Below are 19,434 nucleotides of genomic sequence, written 5' to 3' on the forward strand. Positions count from 1 at the left end.
GTTATGCTTTTATTGTAGATAAAGTGTTGTTTTTTTTTACAATTCCTCTATTCAGCTTGCAAATTCATTGAGTCAAAAAAAAAAAACTTTAAAAAAAAACAACAAAAGGGTGAAACCTGGACACAGAAAACAGCTCAAATGGTTTTCTAGAAATTTGGCAGTAAATGTATATCTTTGGGAAAAGAAGTACAAGCTAAGTGATCACACTTGGACAACTCTAGTTTGACAATTATAATTTTTCAAAGTATAATAAAAAATTAAATTTGGCTGGAGGTCTAGATAATCAGTGGGTATTTCTGCTTGGAGGCCCTATTCATTCGAAGTTTAATAAATAAATAGAAGTTCAGTTACATTTTGCGCACCGTCTTCTGTCTAGATCTGTAAGCCTATCATTAGAATTTTATAGACTCTGAGTACATTTATACGCACAACCAGGATTGTTTTGTGTGGGGAGAGGGCATTGAGGCAGGGCTAAAAAATTTCCATTTTTGTTTAAATCTATCATTCATTAGTTATTATGAGTAGAATAATCGCAAATAGATGTGTTCTAGGCATGTCATGAGAATTTTATAAACTCTGAGTAGATTTATACATTTGCATAACCAGAATTTTTTTTTATGTTAATACACTATTTTCCGTTTATTTCTTTTTGCTTTCTTGTTGAATATGATCACAGCTGTTTCTCTTCTTTTCTTCATTTCAAATGTGTATCTCACGTCTGATTAGTTTATTCCATAATGGCAGCTTTAGTTTATCCCATAATGGCGGCCAGTTTTTGCATATGAGCGCCCCTCTATTAACATACCTAACAGTTCAATCTTCTGTTTAATTGTCTTTTTACTTTCACTGCCTACACTTGGCACAGAATGGTTAGGAGGCATCTTGTTTATGTCTATAAACAGTTTTAAGTAAAACCATTCACAAATACTGTACACAGACAGTGTGTGGCCAGGGGAAAACCCAAAAAAATGGGAAGTATTTTTTTCTTACTATTTTTTTAAAAAGCCCTCCGTGAAAGTCAGATCCATGAAAGTCAAGGGGTCACCTTAGTACTATTTCTTTATCTATGAATAAAGCTGAAATTTAAGCTGAGCAGAAAAAAAAATGTAAACATTGTTAATTTATTATGTGCCAAAAGAAAACATTAACTCTTGGAAATAAATGTTCCTGTCTTAATGTTTCAGGTTTTAATGGAGGATCGTAAGACTAACAGATTGGTGGAGTCTTGCAACATATTTGAAACTATCATCAACAATCGAAGCTTTGCTCTAGTATCGATCATTCTCTTCCTTAACAAAATGGACCTTTTAGCAGATAAAGTGAAACAGGTGAACATTGCAGATTATTTCACTGACTTCCATGGCAACCCGCACAATCTTGACGATGTCAAGAGGTTCCTCTGCAACATGTTTGACTCCAGGAGGCGGGAGCGAAGTAAACCACTATTTCACCACTTCACGACCGCTATCGACACGGAAAACATAAAGCATGTGTTTCAGGATGTGAAAGACACAATATTACATGACAATTTGCGCTCACTAATGCTGCAGTGAGAGAGAGAGAGATTTTCCTTGCACTTAAGAAAACTGCAATGCTTAGAACAGGAATGTTGGATTATTTTGTGATTTACTCTCAGAAGTTCCTGCTGAACTCCTCAAAGAAAAGATTTTTTTTTTATGCAGGGATTCAATTTTTTTCCTTCCCCACCTTTTTGTGTGTGAACATATACGGTGAAGCTCGTACAATTCAATGTTCCTGTGATGGAAAGGTACGACATTACCACCGATGGTTATACAACTGATGCAAAGGCAAGAGTAACCTCATTTACCATGGAATATACTTGAGAATGCAAGATTAACCATAGTTAAAAAAATTATTATTTATTAATATTTTCTACTTAAGTATCACATGTCCAGTCCTAGGATCAGACAGAAATAGAAGCAGAAATAGATCCAGAAAATACAAACTGAGACATTGATAAGAAACTAATGATATTTTTAAATACAGTTGTTGTTTTTTTACATGGTCTAATTTAGGGCAAAGGGACAAAACAACTTTGAATTCAAATCTTTTTGATGTCTGAATAGAAAATGTTAGGGAGGTGAAGAACTCTTGTTAAACATGGAGGCGACCATATTTCAAGCAATACTTTCTGATTAGGTTGTTAATGTATATTTGATTGTACTCATTTTATTGTTTTGCCTCAGGTGTTTTTTTGTTTTTTTTATTAGTTAATTTTTCTAACACTAAGAATATTGGAGATGTTATTGTTCAAGTCTTTTTGAACTGTTTAATTGGATTTCTCTGTAGCATGGAAGATAGCTGATGGCAACTCTAGAACAGGCCTTGCTCCCTATGGTAGATGCCTCTCTTTGTTTAGGCTCATGCTTTTGTTTCTTGTTTAGTTTATAAGAATTTGTTTCACGACTAGAACCTGAAGTCAAGGTTTTATTTAATATAGAATGATTTTGTTCACTTTATTACATTTTCTGTTGATGACATGAACTTGCATGTGTTAATCCATTTGTTGTTGACTTGTAGAGTTCAAGTGTATCTATGTATGTATACATAATATATCTATAACTATTCAACTGTAACTCTGAACTAATAAACAATTTCAAAGTCTTTTGATGGCATGCTTAAAGGAGGAGTGTGATAGTTACTGTTCTATTCCCATTGTTAATATTCAGAGGCATCATCTGTGTGATATCTACATTATGTGTTGTTGTTGAAGTATGCATTTTATACACACATGACATTTTTTTTAAATTCTAGAATGTGGGTCCTTGTTAGCAGAGTACTTTAGCGCTTGGCTTCTAAACCAATGAATTCTGGCAAAGACTGCAAATTTCAAATTCAAGATGTTTAATTTTGCCCCTGAGTCCACTCAATTCTAATGTGTAACTAACATTTGTTGGGGAAATAAAAAAGCTGTTGGTTGTTCTGGCCAAATGACACCCTTGTTAACAGAGAAACAAATGAGCTTTACATTATCTTCATCATCACAGCGGCATCTGTACCAGCAGTTCTCAACCTGTGGGTCATGACCCCATGGGGTTGAATTATAACTAGTCATGGGTTGCCTATGACCATCGTGTTTTTCCCCCCTGCTATTCGGATATGTAAAACATGACATTATACAAAGTGTTTCCACTGACAGTTACTATTTTGTTTTATTACTGTAAATGTCATTCAAGAGTAGATGTTGCTGACAATCGAATCAGGATATCAAACATTTTTATTTTAACAGTCTACTTGAGGTATATAAATGAGGATGATTTGAAAGACTTAGTCTGATCTTTTGAAGCAGAAAGATGCTCAACATGCAAACTTTGTACTTTCATAACCATTTTGCAGCAATGTAGTTCCCTGTAGTCATGTTCCACCATGCTTTTTAAGTTGGCACATTGTAATATACATGAATATGGTGAAAAGGCAAAAGAAAAACAATAAAGCAAGTCTCTTTTATTTGTAATTTAATTATAACCAGAAATTTATTTTACACAAAATATAATTATATAATGCTTTTCCTCATCTGGTTGTCAACAAAAAAAAATATTTAGCTAATGTATAGGCCTTACATTATGATTACAATATTATATCAAAAGCACAGTAACTTACTTACTTAGGCCTATGAACAAAAGGTTGAGAACTGCTGATCTATATACAGGCACAGATTAGGCTGACACAGAATAAGCATAGTTTACATAATGTCATTTTGGGGGTACATTGGAGACAATATACAAAGTTGATGAATACATTTTGAATGTAATAATGTAACTTGAAATAATTAATTGAAATATTCAAGAAAATAAGATTTGTAACTTAAAAGTTGTGTGCAAAAATGTGGTTTAAAGGAAGAGAGGATTAAACTTTTGCTCAGTTATCATGCTAGAAACCTGTATGTCCTTCCATGTTTGAATGTAAATTATGCTTGATTATAAACAGAAACAAATCACTTGTGTAGAATTGTGAATCTGGACTGTGTCTCAGGCCTTATTATGGTATGCACTGGAGTGAAGGTGCTGTATTGTATATATGTGTATTTACTGGCCTGAGGCACAAGGAACTGATGGTTAGTCCTTGTGTGCAATGAACTGAAACTGTCTTTAATTAAATCTTGTCAATTTGTTTCTTAATTAATTGTCATTTTATGAATGAAATGCTTGTTTGATTCATTTGATATAATCATGATTGTAGAACAATACACATTATTATACACATGTTTTTTTTTAATTAGAGCAAAATATTTATTTTCTTTCACCAAGGCTTTACACACTTTGAACTTTCAAGTAAAAGTTCTTTCATAAAAAAAATTGCTTTTGACATTTTATGAACCTTTTGTTTACCAAATCCATTTCATCTTTTTAAATGTATAAGATTCATTCACTAGCAGGATGTTGGTAATAAATTCGTTTATAATGCCTATACTTTAAAAAAGAAAAAAAAAAAGCTTTAGAATCATAGAGCTATTTTTTGAATTCAGTGACATGGATGATACTATACTTCTTAACTTTGTTGAGAAAATTCATTTGTAGTCAGGACACATTTATTTGATCCTTTTGAAGTTAATTGTTGATGTCAGTTGGTATGCTGGATGTTTTAATTGTACAAACTTGTCTGGATGAATAAAGATCTGTGCTGTCAACATCTCACTCATTGAACAACTTCTACCCTGGCTGTCATTCTCTCCCTTGGAGCTGCTGCCAGACATGTTGAGTGGCTAACTAGTCCACTGTGTCGTATCTACTGACATTTCTTACTTAGGCCTCTCAAATTGTTCATGCTCCCTTTCCTTGGTGCTTTATCTTGATATGTTTTATACGTTCTGAATATATACTAAATCTTCCATTGAAAATTTGTACATGATCCTTTTCTTGAGTGCTTTATCAATTTCTTTATTTTCTGAGTACAAAATATTCCATTGAAGGCATGAATGCATGTACTAAATCTTCCCTTGATTGTTTTCTTCCACTGGGAAACTTAATGTTTCAATCTTTTGTATGAGATGAAATTCTTTTTGACTATTTGTTCTTAATTTAATGGAGAAACAACTGGGATATGTACACATACTATGTGAACTTTGTTTAGGAATACATGCTCATTATTAAGAGTTTTTTTCTTGTATTTATGTCTACATTGTATATTAGAAAAGGAGAAAGCTAGTCAGCATTGTTGGTTAAGAATACTTTTTTTTTTCTCTCTGTAACTATATTGTTATAATTTAATTATTTATTTTAGTTAATAGTCCTACAGAAAATTGTATCTACTACTTTAAGTTGATGTATTTCCCTAACTACCAATATTGAGCACAGCATTGTACTATGAGCTTGGACCACACAAAGAAAAGCATGACGATGGACCACCTTTGTTTGTTGTTAACTGGTGATGCACTACAATACTAATAATCTTCTGATGTCTTGTATCAGCATTTAGTCACACATTCTGTCATTAGGAGCTTATGTTTTACTTATACACACCATTATATGCCCAGTTTTAATGTTGACTTCATCTTCCACTTCCATCAAGATGTATTGACTGTATTAAACTTAACGCAAGGAGTGTATACCAAAATGTGAGCCATGTGAAATAATTACATGGTCAATATTTGTGCTCTTTCTGCTAAATCTCTCCACATGATTTTCGGTATCCGCTTACAAGTAAATCTCCTATGTTCAGCTTATATTTGTTATACCCTGAGTTACAAACAGTATTTCATCCTAAACATTGCTGACAATTTAAAACTATAGTCTATTGAAGCAGTCATATTACTTAGACAGAAGAAAACTAGGATTTCCCAAATACCATAAAAATGTATAGTTAAAATCCACTGCTTTCATATTCTTGTTACATAGCTGTGTATTTTTGGTTTTGTGTGACATTGGGTTCATTTATTTGATGTGGGCGTTAATTGCAGGATGGATAGTTGCCGCTTGAATAAAACTTTGTCATTTGTCTACTGAGGTTAAAGTGAAATGAACTATATTCCAGACCGCTTTTCTTTTGTTAAGTTGTATTTCACTAAGGAAATTATTGATGTTCTTTATGTAATAGAAAAATAAATATTGTTATTGCATTTATATTTCTAGCCCAATCAGCTGTTACTTGTGCTTATAACAAAAAAAAACTGTTTTATTCTTAGTGCTTCCACCTATTCTTTTGTTGATTTTTTTTTTGATAAACATAACATTGTTGAGATGCTTTTTGTGCATGAAAAAATAAAACCTTTGATAAGTTTGTTCAATCTCATTTTAATGGATCAATTTTTAAATGCATTGTTTTGTTTTGTTTTTCTTTGCTTCCTATGAACAGAATATTCATTGTGGTTAAGGCATGGAGGCCTACAGTCATTATTTATAGCTTTAGAATGGGTTATGGAAACCTAAAGATAATTAGCTATCAACTGCAGTCATAAGTGGGAAATACTGCTGCAGTTCATTTCTATCTACTTAGTTATAACAGTGTACTTCCATCCTCTGATACTGAACCAATCATAGCATGCTTTATGTAACTATACAATATTTGTAATGCTCTTCATAAAGGTTTTAAAAAATGTCAACTTAGTTACATTGCTCAACATAAAGTTTTTTGTTTGTAATTTAAATACTAGAGTACTTCCCGTTTCTACATCTTTTCTCCCATTTTGTTTATAAGGCAATACAGTGTTAGTAAACAATATTATGTGCCTTTTGTTTCTTAATGTATGGTTTGTAAAAATGGTCATTATATGGTTGGTCTCCAAAAATGTAAGAGGCAAATTTTATTCAGATTTTCTTAAAGAATGAATAAGTTTCTGGAAACAAAATTAGAATTTTGCAATAGCCTCCCATTTCATTGATTTTATCCTCTGAACTAGTTTTCTGTTCATATTTGTCAGAGATTGCATTAGTATTGTTGTGCCTTATTCTATCCATTATTCTATCTTTTCACTATTTACTTTGATTCAGAGTATGCTGCTTCATCTTAAAAGCTAGAACATGGTCTCCTTTATTTCCTTGTGTATCTTTCACCCAAATAATGTATTCATGTAAGCTTTAACTTCAATGTAACATTGGCCATGATTGATCAGTTTTACTAACATCCAGATTGTTTTTTTTTAAATAAATTCATTTGACTTCCTTTATACAAAATGTGTTTATAGATAAAATAGTGTTAATATCATTTGATCAAGATTAATATATATTGATATCAGCTGGTTTAGCTGGTTGCACCTAGTCATGAGTCATGTTAGAGGCTTAAGTTTCAAAGGTCTAAGGTTATTATGTTTATTATGTCAGATGAATGATGATAAACTGCTAAATGTCTATATGTGAATATTATTTTGTTTTTCCTGGCTTAAAATTGAAAAGATTAAAATAGTCTAAAAATAGGTTTAAAAATCCAATTAATAGGTTGGTAGATCTAAAAGTACTGTTGATATGATTGATAAAGTTATGACTTATTTTAGAAAAATTCTCTTTATAGGGCTGAGCTTCCTATTGATAGGTGGATTGGGACAAGCTCCCTGTTGATAGGACTCAGATCACTGAGATTCCTGGCAATATGGTAAATAAAAAAAAGATGATATATTTTTGAAATCCTTGTTGATAGGAAAGAGATATAATAGCTAACCTATTTTTTAGAGCCCTCTTGAAATGGTTGACCTATTTCTTAGAGCCCTCTTGAAATGGTTGACCTATTTCTTAGAGCCCTCTTGAAATGGTTGACCTATTTCTAAAAGCCCTCTGAAATAGTCGACCTATTTCTTAGAGCCCTCTGAAAATTGTTGACCTATTTCTTAGAGCCCTCTGAAATTGTTGACCTATTTCTTTGAGCCCTCTGAAATGTATTTCTGTTCAAGTGTAACATTTTCAACTGACATGGTAGCTCCTGAAATCCAACAAAGAAATATTCCAATTTGAACCTGGGGCATTCAAGTGCATTTACATTTGCCACCATTATTCTACAAAGAAAAAAAGGGGGAGGGGTATACGTAGCAAAAAAAAACAAAACCTTTTTCTGTTTGGGATGAGCTTCTGTCATTGTGTCATTGAATTATGTTTTAACTTCTATTTATTTATTTTTTTTTTTTTTTTTTTTTACTTCTGCCATATGTCAGCAGTGTTGTGATTTGAAATGATGCCACTGTCTAGGATGCCTTCATTTGTATCTATGTGCTGTTTTTTTGTTTTTTTTACAATGAATTTTTTTTTCACTCATTTAAGTATGACTGTTGGTTCTGTTTATGTTTTACTTTTACAAAGTAATGTTTTAAATGTACCATATGATATATATATTTATAATATATATATACCGGTAGGTAAATAAGAGTTACTTCTCCTGTACACCTTTTGTTATTTCTGTATTTGACATCACTGCAAGAAGTGAATAGGTTGTTGACTCTTGTTTTTTTCCTTGCATTTGTTTTTTATTTCTAAACTTGTTTGTTTTGGATGTATGTATGACGCTATATTAGAGTTCTTTTTTTTTGTCTTCTTTATATTATTAGATAATGTGAAAAAAAAAAGGGTCACTGCAAAAATAGTTATGCAGTCAAATCTGGTTAATTGGACCAGCCACTTGTTCAGACCAAAACCTAAAATACTGAAACCAATCCTCTTATACAAGTGAATTCTGTTAATCAGACTAGCTGGTTATTGCTTTCTGATGTAGTTCTATGTACTAGATTCAACTGTACCATATAGACTCTAGAGTTAGAAGCAATCTTAGTTTAGTTTGACATAACTATGGAAAAGTGGATGTTGGGAAGAAAGAAGGTCAAAGAATCACTCAGTTATAGGGAAATAGAGCCAGTCTCAAGTAGTTCTCACAAATGTAATCCTGACAGTCACAGTGACTGGTTGCTATAGATTCTTTTAAAGTTTGGGTTTTTCCACTTGAGTTTGGGGAATAAGAGGAACAGGGTTTAGTTTTCAGAAAGTCTGTTATGGCTGAAGTCTTAAGTTTGATTATATTCATACAAGCTGAGATAAGATGAGTTTTAAGTGCATGAGTTTTAGATGACTGCAATCTACAAGTCTTCATTTTAATGAAATATATACAAGAAATTGTTATGATAAATCTAAGGTCAAAGGAATTTAAATGCACGAGTTCTAGATTACTCCAGTGTTTCATAGCCTACAGGAGCTCCTTAATAGCCTTGTTTTACATTATGTAAATGTTATTAGTGATGAATAGGTATATACATAAATGTATGGTAACTCTCTCTCTATATATATATATCAAGCTCCATGTGTGTACTATAAATATGCCTCTGCAGTACTTAGTTATGTGATCTGTGTCAGTGGCTCTAGGATGTTTGACAACTACATTAACATAAATGAATGACTGTTTTGGATATATGCCAAAAAAACAAAACATGTCTTGATATATTATATTTATAAATACATATATAGGCCTATTTACACCAGTCTGCATGTGTATGCCAGTGTGATTGTAAAGATGTTTTATTTGTGTTCCTGTAATTATTCATGCCAGCTTTGTGTGAGGAGTGAAAGGAAGTAATCATTGTTTGCTGTAACAGACAACTCTCCAGGAGGAAATAGGAACTATGTAATAAAACTAAAAAAAAAAATTGGGAATATGTCAATTGTGTTGTTTTAATCCTTTTGTTTTTTCCTGGTATATAAATAAGGTTGACAGAATGTCCAGTATCAGTTTTAGCTGCTCATGTTGTGGTGCTTCTATATTTTTATTTTTAAATTCTTATAATTTTGAATTGCTTATTTTTTAAGCAAGAGTAGGCCTATTATGTCCAACTAGTTCTTTCTCTTTATACCAGATTATAACGTGTTTGCAAAGGCATGTGGTAAATCTATATACATGCCAAATACCATTCATTCTTTTATCTACCAGGATATCTCGCATCGCAGAATGGATTTGCACATAGTTTTCTATAAAGGTTCCTTTTAACTCGAAGGTGCTTACTAAGAAACAGTTTAGATAGATGCGCTAAATGATGCGGAAATTTACAAAACCAACTTTCTATTTAACTTTAAATGGCAGCATTACAATTTTTTCTTCAATCGTTATATATATATATAGCACAAAATAAAAATGGCATAAAATAAAAAGTACAACTTGAAGCCCTCAATAACCATTATTGTATATTACTGTCTCGCCTATCACTTACTGTGACACAAAAAAATTCGAAAATTTAACCTGTTACATTGGATATAAGACAACTAAGATATTTTCATGATCAAAACTGCAATGGTTAAATTTATCAGAAACTTTTTTATTCGCATTATCAACCCAATAAGTTTTTAAAGTTGACATATCAAAAAGTACAAAATTAAACTTTCTTCTGTTTTCAAGTAAAGTACCAGTTTCAGACCTTGCGATCTATAGGGCAGATGATGTATAGGTCATTTGATTCTTGGCCCAAGTAAGTGAGCATGTCATGTGACAAGCACAACAACCAACCGCCTTTACTTTTCCCCAACTAATGTCAGGTACCCATTAAAGCTGGTTGGTCTCAGAGGTGCCCTAAAGATCCCAAAATTAAAAATAACATTCTTCAGCAGGATTAGGTGTCAGGACCAAGCCAAGGTCTTTACCACTCAGCCACAACACCTGTTTTAAAAGCACTATTTCAACTCTTTTTTTTTTTTTTTTTTTTTTTTTTTAATCCAAATGTCTAAAAAAAATGTTTTGTCATATGAAGCAGACAATGACTGAATACATATTTTTGTTATAAAAATGTAAAAAAAAAAAAATGAAATGAGAGGTATTTTGTGTGTGTGCTAAGGCTGGAGCTAAAAAAAACAAAATGAAATGAGAGGTATACTGTGTGTGTGCTAAGGCTGGAGCTAAAAAAAACAAAATGAAATGAGAGGTATACTGTGTGTGTGCTAAGGCTGGAGCTAAAAAAAAAAAATGAAATGAGAGGTATTTTGTGTGTGTGCTAAGGCTGGAGCTATAAAAAAAAAAAATGAAATGAGAGGTATTTTGTGTGTGTGCTAAGGCTGGAGCTATAAAAAAAAAAAATGAAATGAGAGGTATTTTGTGTGTGTGCTAAGGCTGGAGCTATAAAAAAAAAAAATGAAATGAGAGGTATTTTGTGTGTGTGCTAAGGCTGGAGCTATAAAAAAAAAAAATGAAATGAGAGGTATTTTGTGTGTGTGCTAAGGCTGGAGCTATTAAAAAAAAAAAATGAAATGAGAGGTATTTTGTGTGTGTGCTAAGGCTGGAGCTATAAAAAAAAAAATGAAATGAGAGGTATTTTGTGTGTGTGCTAAGGCTGGAGCTATAAAAAAAAAAAAATGAAATGAGAGGTATTTTGTGTGTGTGCTAAGGCTGGAGCTATAAAAAAAAAAAATGAAATGAGAGGTATTTTGTGTGTGTGCTAAGGCTGGAGCTATTAAAAAAAAAAAATGAAATGAGAGGTATTTTGTGTGTGTGCTAAGGCTGGAGCTATTAAAAAAAAAAAATGAAATGAGAGGTATTTTGTGTGTGTGCTAAGGCTGGAGCTATAAAAAAAAAAAATGAAATGAGAGGTATTTTGTGTGTGTGCTAAGGCTGGAGCTATAAAAAAAAAAAATGAAATGAGAGGTATTTTGTGTGTGTGCTAAGGCTGGAGCTATAAAAAAAAAAATGAAATGAGAGGTATTTTGTGTGTGTGCTAAGGCTGGAGCTAAAAAAAAAAAAAAAAATATAGGATTCTTACTTCGCCAAAGTGATAGCAAACAAGCAAAATGAAAATACTTTAAAAAGTTTTTTTAATATTAATGTGTATGAATTACTTTGGATCAGTCGTACCAATTAAATTTGTAATAGATTTAGACTGTGCAATTAAAAATATTTTTTTTTTTACCAGTTGGAAAGGGGATGAAAGAATGGGGTATCTGAGTGATAGTTTTGTATGTAAATGTATTAAAAAAAAAAAGGGGGAATGACCTGAATTTGAACTTGTGGGCTAAAGCCTTCTCAGGCTTCTCAAACCAACGTGGTAACCACTCTGCTAGCGAATAGTCCATGAACAGCCTAATATAAAGGCGACTAATTCAGCTTATACCATCACTTCAGTCAATTACTATTTCATTCCATTGTTTGAGATACCAAACACAATAATTTATTACCAATAGTTAATTATAATTTTTTAAATTGATTCTTGTGTTGTCAGATAATAATAATAATCTTTATTGTCGGTACGGAAATTTGTCTTACAATTTGTGCATTACACCAAACAAAAAACATTATAACTATAAGAAACCAAAGTGTACATTCACACCAGACTCACTCATAATTTACGTGTGACAAAGTTTATACCAGATTGTTCTTATTTAATGATTTGATTGCCAGGGGAACAAAAGAGTGTTTGTGTCTGTTTGTCTTAGCTATCGGTGTCTTGTATCTCTTTTCTGATGGTAAAATCACAAAATCCTGACACAAGGGGCGATTTTTTATTTCGAGGATCTTAGCTTTTTTGTAGATGTTTGTCTCAAACAACTGCCCAAATGGGGTTTGTTTTTTGTCAATGATTTTACCAGCAGCATTTAGGATTCTATAAAGTTTATTTTTATTTTTAATGCTCAGATTGCCATACCAGGCAGTGATATTGAAACTTAAAATATTGCAGATGTGAGCGTGATAAAACATAGCCAAGGCCTTTTCGCTAACATTAAACGAGGATAGTTTTCTAAATAATCGTAATCTTTGCTGCCCTTTTTAGCTGATATAATCAGTATTTGCAGTAAAATTTAGTTTATTGTCTAGGATAGTAGGCCTACCAAGGTATTTAAAGGTTTGCACTATTTCAATAGTCTAGCTACAGAAACAATATCATTTTCCTTCTATTCCCTACGAAAATGGATTATCATTTCTTTGTTTTTTTTTAACATTTAATAATAAAAAATTATCTTTACAGTATTTTTCAATGTGTTCTATTTCTCTGAAATACTCATTTACGTCTGAGCTCTGAGAGCAGGGCAAGATGACCGCATCATCAGCGAATTTTGTGAAGGAGCAAAAAGGACTATCGGATTGAAAATCATTGGTGTACAAAATGAAACAATGGCGATGTCACAGCCCCCTGGGGCGCCCCTGTGTTAACTATGCGTTCAATTGATATAACATTGTTTACTCTAACCCTCTGAGATCTCTTGGTCAAAAATTCATTAGCCCATAGTATTATATATGGACTAATCTTCAACTCTTTCATCTTTTCAATGAGTAAATGAAGTTGTATAGTGTTAAAAGCTGATGAGAAATCAATAAAGAACAATCTTACATAAGTGTTCGGTAAGTCCAGATGTTTGTTTATAAAAGAAATAATTGCAAATTTTCAGCTTGATCTGCGATTGGGTGTTGGAGAAATATCGTGTACAAACTTTTGGCCAGACAGAGTTATAAAAAGGGGGGAGGGGATAACAGAGGGCTGTGAATCCATGGGGCCAGGTTGATTTGACTTTGTATATATAGTATATACATTGAGTTGAGCATAAGCTTGAAACTGTGGCAGAAATCTTGTTCAGGTGAGTCTTTTCTTCCAGCTATGAACTGAAAATATTACATTTAAAAGATAAATGGTCTCTAGACTAGCATTACAGTGCACTTGAAAACAATTTATCTAACAACATTTCTTATAAACCGTTACTAATCATTGTAATGCACAGTGTTAATTACAATAGACTAAGACTGATATCAAAACAAGTGAACACTGCTTGTTTTATACAAATGTTTTTTTTTATTATATTTTTATTAGTGAACAAATATAGAAAAAAAAATGACAAAAGAAATAATACAAATGAAGACCCATGATTACTGTTTTCTAGCAATATTATCAACACAACTAAAAAAAAATAAAATGATAAAAAAAAATGTAAAGAACTTGGGAGGGCTTGCTATAAATTTGGTTGGACATTTAGATGTTTCCAAAAAAATTAAAATAAAATGAAATGGCCTAAGGTTACCACTGGCAATTTGTTAAGGGGTTACTGGATAGTGAAATTTATTTTTTTTATTTTTGCTTTAACTTAATAACTATTGTTATATTATATCATATGACAACTCAATAATAAAAAATATATATTGAATGTTGTCTAATGTTTCCGGGTTGCCATGGTAACGGCAGCCATCTTGAAAATAAACAAAAATTAGTTCATATAGGAAAATTCTAAAATTTTTCAAAATAGATAAATTTCAAAGCTAAAAATACTTACACCTTAAAGTATAAAGGTGGCTGGAAGGAGCTAGCTAGATTTTATACATTTTCCCTTAGTACTGTGCATTTTATGATTTTTTAAAAAAGGGTGATTTTTTTCCTGTAACATGCATCCACATTTTTTTTCCCAAAAGATCATATATTAAAAACTTCTTCAGCTAAAGTCATTAAAACTAGCTGATTCTCTGTATTATTTATCTCTGAATATGTGTACCAAATTTGACACATTTATCTCTATTAGTTCTAGAGATTTTAGAAATATGTTACAGGGGGGGTCACAAAAAATGCATTCACTCAAAAACAGTGAATTTGTAATAAGAAAAATATGGAAAATAGTGTTCACCACGCATCATTAAAATGCTTTTTTTCGATAAAAAATGCTATTTTTTAGAAAATTTTTGGTGCCAGTTTATAAAATACATGTCCACCTATTTAATTACACCAAAATTGAAAAATCGATTTTTTTACCCAAAATCGGATCCAGTAACCCCTTAAGTGAAATTTTGCAATGAAAACAACAACTGTGAAAATTAAATTCTGAAGAGCTTTAGTTGAACACAACCATTCTCTTAGGCTGGCCTATTTCAACAACAAAAGTCCATGAGGAGTAGGTTCAATGTGATGACAAAACCTAAAGGACTTGAACTTATGGCTAAATAATGATATAAATAATGATATGTAAATGAAACCAAATAAATGAGCAATTACATTCAAAATCATATTGTATTCAAGAAACATAAAGTATATAAATATAGAGTTACATTAATCTTTACATCTACTCAAGCAATGTTATATATTGTATGCTGAAGTCATTATTGGAAACCAAATCTTAACAATATCAGAATATGAATATTCCAATGAAACAGACTAAGATATAATGTAGACATCTTTGCTATATGAAGTATAGAACTGAGACATTAAACATTTGCATGAAAAGCAAAAAAAAAAGTTGACTCGCTTTGATGTTAAAAAAAATGTTCTGAAAATCATTAACCATTGCTACTTTACAATTACTACGAAAAAGAAAGACATTTACAATTTGAATGAAAAAATTACCAGAACCAGAAGAAATGACACTTGGCAAAAAAATAATAACAACTAGTAAGATCAAATCTTTAAAGATTTGAAGAATCTCCATACACCACAGCATAGAAAAAGAAGATCTACACATAGGAAGAAATGATCAACTCTGACAGTCATTTCAAACAAACTGATAGTAGAATAAAAGAAAAACATTTATTTTTCTATTCAGTCTGATAACATAGTCAATATTTTTGAATTATTATTATCAATCTAGAGCAGATACTAATGGTTTCCAATACAATAATAAGTATGATAATATGCATCAAAAGATTTATAATGATGAAACAAGGTTTTAACATTACTAGTCTAAGTTATAATGGCTAATTTTATTTTCTCATAAAGATAATCAAATTTGGTTATTAAAAAAGTGCAATAGTATATTGAATACAGTAAAAACAACAGAATATCAAACAAACAACAAAGCAGCTTTCAAAACAAAAAAAAAGTTTTCTAATAACGAAACAAAATTTGTCAACAACTTTTACAGCTCAAACACCTGCAAAGTTAAGTGTAGAACAAAATCAGATCTTAGTAATTTATAGTGAATGTTGAACTTGATGACATTTCATACACAACGTAATTTGTTTGCTGGTATATAATAAGCTTCTTGTGATCTACAGGCATTAGAAATATAAATTTTAAGAAGTATTTAGTAAAATGCATAAATAAATATTATTTGTAGTTAGAATCAATTTGGCATTTAGGCTGAGCCAAGGTTGACAAATCAATAAAACAACAAACAATATGAATATACATATAACACACACACTAACAAGAGTATATACGTCAATATACAGGTTATAAATGTAGAACTTCAATAAAATAATTTTTTAAAAATACCTTGTTGAAAATGTTTCTGTATGATACATGCTACAGATTATAAAACAAACAATATTGTATGGCATACATTTCAGTTGAAATAAGACATTTATTGAAAGCAGGACTTCAAGAAAAAGGAAAAGTAGAATAAAGCAAAACAAACACAGCATAAAATAGTAATGTCATCTTCTCTCAAAGTTACATATCTGTCAATTACAAGATGCAGCATTTAAAAATCAAAGTTAGGGATTTTTCTTTATTTAAATTTAAAAAAAATGTTAAGATCATTTGTTGATTTTTTAAAAATAGATTATGGCATGTAAGCAATATTTAGACTGTTGTGGATGATTAGTTTATTCTTACATTGCATATGTTAATTGAATAATTTGTATTTTTAAACAAAAAAAAAAAAGGTAAATATTTACCTGTCTACCAAGGGTAGACAAAATATCAAACCTCCCTCCCTAAAAGAAGAGCCAAGTTCTGGTTGTTAGCGTGAATGAGCTATCAAACAAACCTCCTAAAAAGAAGATCTAAAAGCTGGTTGTTTTCAACACACAAATAACAAAAGTTAAAAACACTAAATCTAAGTCAAACATAAGAACAACATGATCATCAGAGTGTACATGTTTCAGTCTAGGTGTGCAGAGCTCCATGTGTTGCTGGGATGTCATTTCTTTCACAACTTGTAACCCACTTGAGCAGTCATTCCTAAACAAAGAACAGTTTTTTGAAGGAACTAAACTAAACTAATAGATCTAGATCTATACATTTTAGAACCAAAAAAAAATCTTTTTTTTTTATTTGCTATGAAACATTTTATTTTTTTTTCAATAACATTAAAACAAAAACATTTTATTTAATTGAATTCTGTTAAAAGATTAATTGATAGTACATTTTTTAAAAATTAAGAACATATATTAAAATTCTTTAAATGTAGTTTTTTAAAACTAAAAATGATTGTTCATGTTTACAAGTATTCATGTACAAATGCATATTGATTTGGACATGATGAATAATGTAAATCAAACCAGGTAGACCCACTCACAGCACATATATTTGTTACTTGCTCTTTACATTAAATTAAAATAATAAAACATGGACTACAGATTTAGTCAGGAACAAACGAGTATTAGTCCAGGTTGTATATAACTGAAAGCCTAAGATGTGGTGAGACTTACATGGTAGTCCCCCATTTATCCAGATATCAAAGCAAGCATAAGAGTCCTGTAGTCTCCTGAAACATCTCCCTGTCAACAAAACAAAGGTGATTTTCTTTAAAATAGGAATACATATCACAAACAATAAACAAAACAACAAATCATTACACACAACAAACAATCAACACATCGATTACAAACCATAATCTAAATTTGGTCATGCATAATATGTTTTGCATGTATAATATAAAGTTCCCCTTTCAGACCTTGCGATCTATAGGGCACATGATGTACAGGACAACTGTTTCTGAGGCCAACAGTTAACGAGAGTATCATGTGGCCAGCATAATGACCAACCGCCTTTACTTTTCCCTAACTATTGCCAGCTATTAGAGATGGGTGGACTCAGAGGCGCCAAAAGATCCAGAAGTTAAAAATCCCAGTCTTCACCAGGATTAGAACCCAGGACACCTGGTTCAGAAGCCAAGCGTTTTACCGCTCAGCCACTGTGTCTCCGATATATAATATAAATAAAGATATAAATATAAATGTGTATACCCTAACAAAGGCATCTAGTCCCTTGCCATATCGTCTCTGGAACTCATCCCTTATTTGCTTCATGTCTACTTCACACCTTGACACAATGATACGAATCAAAGTTCTATCATCTGTGCCCATACCCTGTATTAGGAAAAAAAACATTAAAAAAAAACTATTACATAAATGGAGGTCTATTAATTACTCAACAAAAGTTCAAAATATTTAAAATTCAAGAGAAAAAAAAAGAAGGAAATATACAAAAATTGTCATTACGATTAAACAAGATTTTAAAAAAAGTTTTTAAACATGCTAACATTGTGGTTGATATGTAATGCTGAAATGAGAATTTACTAGACCATTACCTTCATCGAATAGTACAGTCTGTCTGCAAAATATCCATGCTTGCTTCTGATCATTCTCACTTTAAAAAAATAGTTGAAAGAAGTTAAGTGTAATACTTGTTAACTAATCTGCTCTCTTGATTGGTTGATAAAAAAATTGATATACATATATGTGTGTGTGTGGTATATATATATAGATATAGATATATATATATAGATATATATATATGCAAATCAGTTCATACAATATAAATAGTATAGACTTATGGCATTCAATAATTGACAGAGCTAACATTGTCATTTCCCTAATACAGAATTTGAAAGTGAGATGCTTAACTAAACAACCAACCATCTAAGAAAACAGCCATGATAATAAAACACAAAGCAACTAAGGAAGAAGCTGGATTTGAAACCTGCAAGAAAGCCATGTTAGTACTAATAATAATGAGAAATTTAAGAGTATTAGGAGACACAGAATGGGGAAGAGATAAAACAATAAGATAAAGTGATTCATCCAAAACAGGTCTTGCTCCACAAAAAAAAATGAAAATGAACACTCTGTATCAAGATTAAAAAATAAATACTATGTGCTGTCAAAAATATCAACGAAAACATGTTAAAAATTAAATCCTATAACTGACAACTACTTACCAATGGTCAACATGCCAGTAGACAAATCTCCAGACATCTCGTTCTTAATTGCTTGTTCAATGTCATGCTTAGACAGGCGACCATACTCATCAAACACAGCCCGACACTGTTCATAGCTTTGAGAGGCCAAGATCATGTTAAAAGTATTTTCATCTGTGCCCCATCTTTTCTCACCAGCTTGATAGAGTCTCTGTTCAACAATAAGAATATCTAAAGTTAATAAGACAACTAAACAAAAAGGTTCTGGATAGATTTCTTACTTCATTCAATTTGGAAACCATGTTAGATTGTTAAGTCATTTAGGGTGAAAGACACAGAGCCACTCAAAGAACATTGTGCAAGAGAAAGGAAAGAAGGAGACTGTAAACAATGTTGTACTTTGACATTGAACACAATTGACCAAGAATGATGATCAAAAATTGCAGATTGCTAGACAGAGTCAACCTTTATTATACTTGGTATCTCACTTTCAGATGGATAAGAGTTAAATTTGTATTACAGAGCTTGTTTACACATACATGGTTGTTTCATTGCTATATATAAAGTCAAACTAACTTTAAGATTACATTTTTATAATTTTTATTATAGAGCTTGTTTACACACATGGTTGTTTCATTGCTATATATAGAGATAAACTAACTTTGAGATTACATTTTTATAATTTTTATTATAGAGC

General features: G+C 31.3%; 2 protein-coding genes across 5 annotated transcripts in view; one reads left to right on the top strand and one right to left on the bottom strand.

Moving 5' to 3' along the window:
* LOC106078602 (guanine nucleotide-binding protein subunit alpha-12-like) overlaps positions 1 to 9,589 on the top strand; it is a 39,823-nt gene extending 30,234 nt beyond the window's left edge. For both annotated transcript variants that reach the window (XM_013239521.2, XM_013239522.2), the window contains exon 4: positions 1,185 to 9,589. In XM_013239521.2, coding sequence (XP_013094975.2) covers positions 1,185 to 1,553 — 369 coding nt within the window. In that variant the 3' untranslated portion in view covers positions 1,554 to 9,589. The remainder of the gene's footprint in view (positions 1 to 1,184) is intronic.
* Positions 9,590 to 13,664: 4,075 nt separating this feature from the next.
* LOC106078570 (annexin-B12-like) overlaps positions 13,665 to 19,434 on the bottom strand; it is a 29,245-nt gene continuing 23,475 nt past the window's right edge. For all 3 annotated transcript variants that reach the window (XM_056019261.1, XM_056019262.1, XM_056019259.1), the window contains exons 12-16: positions 18,759 to 18,948; positions 18,129 to 18,187; positions 17,785 to 17,907; positions 17,248 to 17,316; positions 13,665 to 16,777 (exon numbers count right to left, since the gene is read on the bottom strand). In XM_056019261.1, coding sequence (XP_055875236.1) covers positions 17,263 to 17,316; positions 17,785 to 17,907; positions 18,129 to 18,187; positions 18,759 to 18,948 — 426 coding nt within the window. In that variant the 3' untranslated portion in view covers positions 13,665 to 16,777; positions 17,248 to 17,262. The remainder of the gene's footprint in view (positions 16,778 to 17,247; positions 17,317 to 17,784; positions 17,908 to 18,128; positions 18,188 to 18,758; positions 18,949 to 19,434) is intronic.

The sequence above is a fragment of the Biomphalaria glabrata genome, chromosome 2 (assembly GCF_947242115.1).
Source record: "Biomphalaria glabrata chromosome 2, xgBioGlab47.1, whole genome shotgun sequence".
NCBI lineage: Eukaryota > Metazoa > Mollusca > Gastropoda > Planorbidae > Biomphalaria > Biomphalaria glabrata.